This window comes from Trichinella spiralis (genome assembly GCF_000181795.1).
Source record: "Trichinella spiralis strain ISS 195 chromosome Unknown Scfld5, whole genome shotgun sequence".
NCBI classification, from domain to species: domain Eukaryota; kingdom Metazoa; phylum Nematoda; class Enoplea; order Trichinellida; family Trichinellidae; genus Trichinella; species Trichinella spiralis.
The window spans coordinates 1,996,036-1,999,754 of NW_003526944.1; the positions used below are offsets into that span (position 1 = coordinate 1,996,036).

The following is a 3,719-nucleotide window of genomic DNA, read 5'->3' on the forward strand; positions in this document are numbered from 1 at the left end:
ATTTTTTTATGCCCTTAGGCTATGCCTCAGGCATTTTCCAGAAATCTATTTGCAAAGTTTGCAGATCCTCTCACTGTACGCTGTAGTCTCGCTGTCTTACCGACTGCTTCTATACTTGCCCGTATTACGTGTATACTCCTACTTACCTGTTCTCACTCACCTCTCATATTCTGTACTTATCTGACTTACCTGTATACTTGTAATCTTTAATACTTACCTGTTTTACTGACTTACCTGTATACTTGTAATCTTTAATACTTACCTGTTTTATAGACTTACCTGTATACTCATGTTTCATACTTGCCAGACTTACCTCATACTTACCCTTTCTTTGTAATCTTCAATACTTACCTGTATACTCATCTTCTGTACTTTCCAGACTTACCTGTATACTAATATCTTCTATACTTACCAGTCTTACCTGTATACTCATACATACTCTGTACATGCAGGACTTACCTGTGTACTCCACATTCGAGATGTTGCGTATCACATATTGACCGATCAGTGATTAGCTGCATAGCAGCTCCAGTTCTCGCAGCGACAACTATAAACCATCCAAAAGTGAAAATATGGACTTACCGCGTTTTGAGTTGGATGCAGCACTAAGCAATGTTATGACATTCTGATGGCATGTCTATCCTTCAAATTCGATGTTAATGAATCTTACCAATAATCTCTTTTCCTAATCTGAAATAAAAGCAATTGAAGAGAACAAATAGCGTTTCGTATTACTGACTTTTGATATTTGCGCTTTTTGTTGCGTTTTTGATATGTATTCTTAATTGTCGTTTCAATTTCCTGAAAACAGTTTGATCATCATAACTGTTACTGTTATAACAATTGTTGAATGCGTTGAATAATAATACAGATATTTAAAAAATTATGCTATCAGTAATACTAAAGTTGTTGCATATAATACAACAATAGGAACTTACTTTTTCAGTTTTCATAAAAATGAGGATTTACATTTTTGAAAATGGGGCTGACATTCTTCAATAAACTAGTTGGTTACTAAAATTGCTAACATAATTCCTTTTGGTAATTTACCTTTTGGTTTCTTGCAACATTATTATACACAAACGTTGTTAAGACAGCTTCACGAAGCTAATAATCGAAATAATGCCTATTGAAATCACAATATTTTGAAAAACTTCAAATTAATTAGCAGATAAAATTAGACATTGAAATATACTTACTTCTCAGTAGTTAGGTGACTTATAATATATGAAGTTTTGGGTGAAAATGTGTTATTTGATTGGAGTTAAAACTTCAGCGTACAAACAAAAATGCAGTACTACAATTTTCTTATGATCATGTAAATGAGGATTCATTCTTTCATCGAACTGTCGTTTTTCAAACGTAAACTTTTCGTAAACATCAGTTGAAATGTCATTTACAATGAAGAAAGTACCTTCAAAAAAATAATAAAATCCATAAAACTTATAAAACATAATATTAAGCTGAAAAAATATTGAAACTTGAACATGAATAACAAAAACCTTTCGTTAATGTAATGGTTGGTTATAATGCTGTGTTTGTTAGTTGTATACGTAAATGTGACATGCATGGCAAAATAGAAGTGAAAATTTTTACTTACGTTTGCTGTCGCTGTTGTTGATACTACTTGAGACAATTTCACGCACATTATATTTTAAATTGAATCTGAATCTGAATTTCTCTGAACAATCTGACTCAGGCAGCCCGAACAAACATCTCTATTTGTCCAGACAACGAAGCGGAAGAAAGATGAAGGTACCGTAAGCGGATTTGGACTTGAAGATCGGAGGATTACGGTAGTGTTTGGATGGAAAGGAGCGTAGTTGTTGGTGGTTCAGAAAGCTTTCTGGGACGTATCGTCGACGGTCTTTGTTCGTAGTTGCTAATAAACACTATACTCTTTACCTGTCTTTTGACTGTTAGAATGTCATCGGGAAAGCGTGAAGTCGGAAGAAAGGGGAGCCGACCGGCGGAAGCCAAGCGGAGATGAAAAAGTTGGGGGAAATCCATCGGTCGACACCGGCTCGTCGTCGCTTATCGACGAATTCGCTAATAATTCGCTAGGTGAATGAGCCTGCCCGAGAAAGCGGCTCGTTAAAGCATTATAGCAAAAGTAATTTGCATGAACATACTTTGACCTATTTTAATTATACAATTTTATACCATAATTATTTCAATATAATTTTTCAATAAAAAATTGCTTTTAAGAAACAGACAGTCATTGCAAAGTATTGGTTTCCTGTAGAGGGACGACAAGTGAAGCAAGAAATGTGTGATTTTGCGGAGAGTTATCGCGTTAATTTTGAGTTAAAAACAGCTTTTTTGAATTTTTGTAAAAAGTTTTATTAGTTTTATTGCTATTTTTAGCATTTATTATATTCATATATATACATATTTATTTATTTATTTATTTATATACCGCAGCAACTTCTAGCGCGCAAATCAGTACAACTACCAGCGACAAGAAAGTCAAAACTTCCCTTGACTATTGAAAAACGAATAAGGATGGGGATAGTAACTGGGAATTATTTCTGCAAATGACAAATCAGTCAGCTTGTCAACAAGATGGATTTGCTTAAAAATTAAAACCGGCACCAGTGGAACAAAAGTCTGTACATAAATAAATTCAATCTAACCTGGTCAGCAGTGAGAAATAGCAAAACAAAAAAGCTGCGGCGGTGTGATGGGGCAAGTACGGAAAAACTGAACTTACAGTGGAACTCCAAATATCTGAACACTGATTATCTGAAAACATTTTCACCGGCTGGTTGTAAAATATTATCGTGACAATTTATCAGAACATAAATTTAAAAACATTGCTGATATGTGATGGACGCTATCGCGGGACAAAGACAAAGTGATTTTGAGGAAAGAATAAGCTTCTGAATGGCTGGGCCTCTCATTTGATTAATCAGATATAAAGACAATCAGATGTCGCTGCACAGAATCTTTCTTCGTTCACAAATAAACTACTCTGAATGGGTGGTGGAAAGGGGTTTGGGTTAGTGGAGAGGGGGGGTGGCGGGCGGGTAAACCAATTTGAATGGGTGGTGGAGGGGATGGCGGGCGAGTATACCAATTTGAATGGGTGGTGGAGGGGATGGCGGGCGAGTATACCAATTTGAATGGGTGGTGGAGGGGATGGCGGGCGAGTATATCAATTTGAATGGGTGGTGGAGGGGATGGCGGGCGAGTATATCAATTTGAATGGGTGGTGGAGGGGATGGCGGGCGAGTATACCAATTTGAATGGGTGGTGGAGGGGATGGCGGGCGAGTATACCAATTTGAATGGGTGGTGGAGGGGATGGCGGGCGAGTATACCAATCTGAATGGGTGGTGGAGGGGATGGCGGGCGAGTATACCAATTTGAATGGGTGGTGGAGGGGATGGCGGGCGAGTATACCAATTTGAATGGGTGGTGGAGGGGATGGCGGGCGAGTATACCAATTTGAATGGGTGGTGGAGGGGATGGCGGGCGAGTATACCAATTTGAATGGGTGGTGGAGGGGATGGCGGGCGAGTATACCAATTTGAATGGGTGGTGGAGGGGATGGCGGGCGAGTATACCAATTTGAATGGGTGGGAGGGGATGGCGGGCGAGTATACCAATTTGATGGTGTGTGGGATGCGGCGAGTATACCAATTTGAATGGTGTGAAGGGATGCCGGCGAGATACGATTTGATGGTGTGTAGGGATGCGGCGAGTTACGATTTGATG

The 3,719-nt window shown here is 38.6% G+C and overlaps 1 protein-coding gene across 1 annotated transcript; it reads right to left on the minus strand.

The window, feature by feature from the left end:
* Positions 1-156: 156 nt before the first annotated feature.
* On the minus strand, positions 157-1,648 carry Tsp_04108 (conserved hypothetical protein). The gene is made up of 9 exons (XM_003374873.1): positions 1,597-1,648; positions 1,272-1,414; positions 1,051-1,107; positions 736-801; positions 583-637; positions 468-547; positions 352-385; positions 218-234; positions 157-189 (listed from the first exon to the last, which is right to left on the minus strand). Exons 1-9 carry the CDS (start codon positions 1,646-1,648, stop codon positions 157-159), a joined length of 537 nt encoding a protein of 178 aa, XP_003374921.1.
* Positions 1,649-3,719: the final 2,071 nt, after the last annotated feature.

Excerpts from the sequence above, each read along its gene's own strand:
- Tsp_04108 (XM_003374873.1), bottom strand. The coding sequence starts at position 1,648 with ATGTGCGTGAAATTGTCTCAAGTAGTATCAACAACAGCGACAGCAAAC. Across the intron at positions 1,108-1,271 it reads ATTTTTGTTTGTACGCTGAA|CTTCGTGAAGCTGTCTTAAC; the intron begins GTTTTAACTCCA and ends TTCGATTATTAG. Across the intron at positions 638-735 it reads AGCGCAAATATCAAAAGTCA|ACATGCCATCAGAATGTCAT; the intron begins GTAATACGAAAC and ends TTTGAAGGATAG.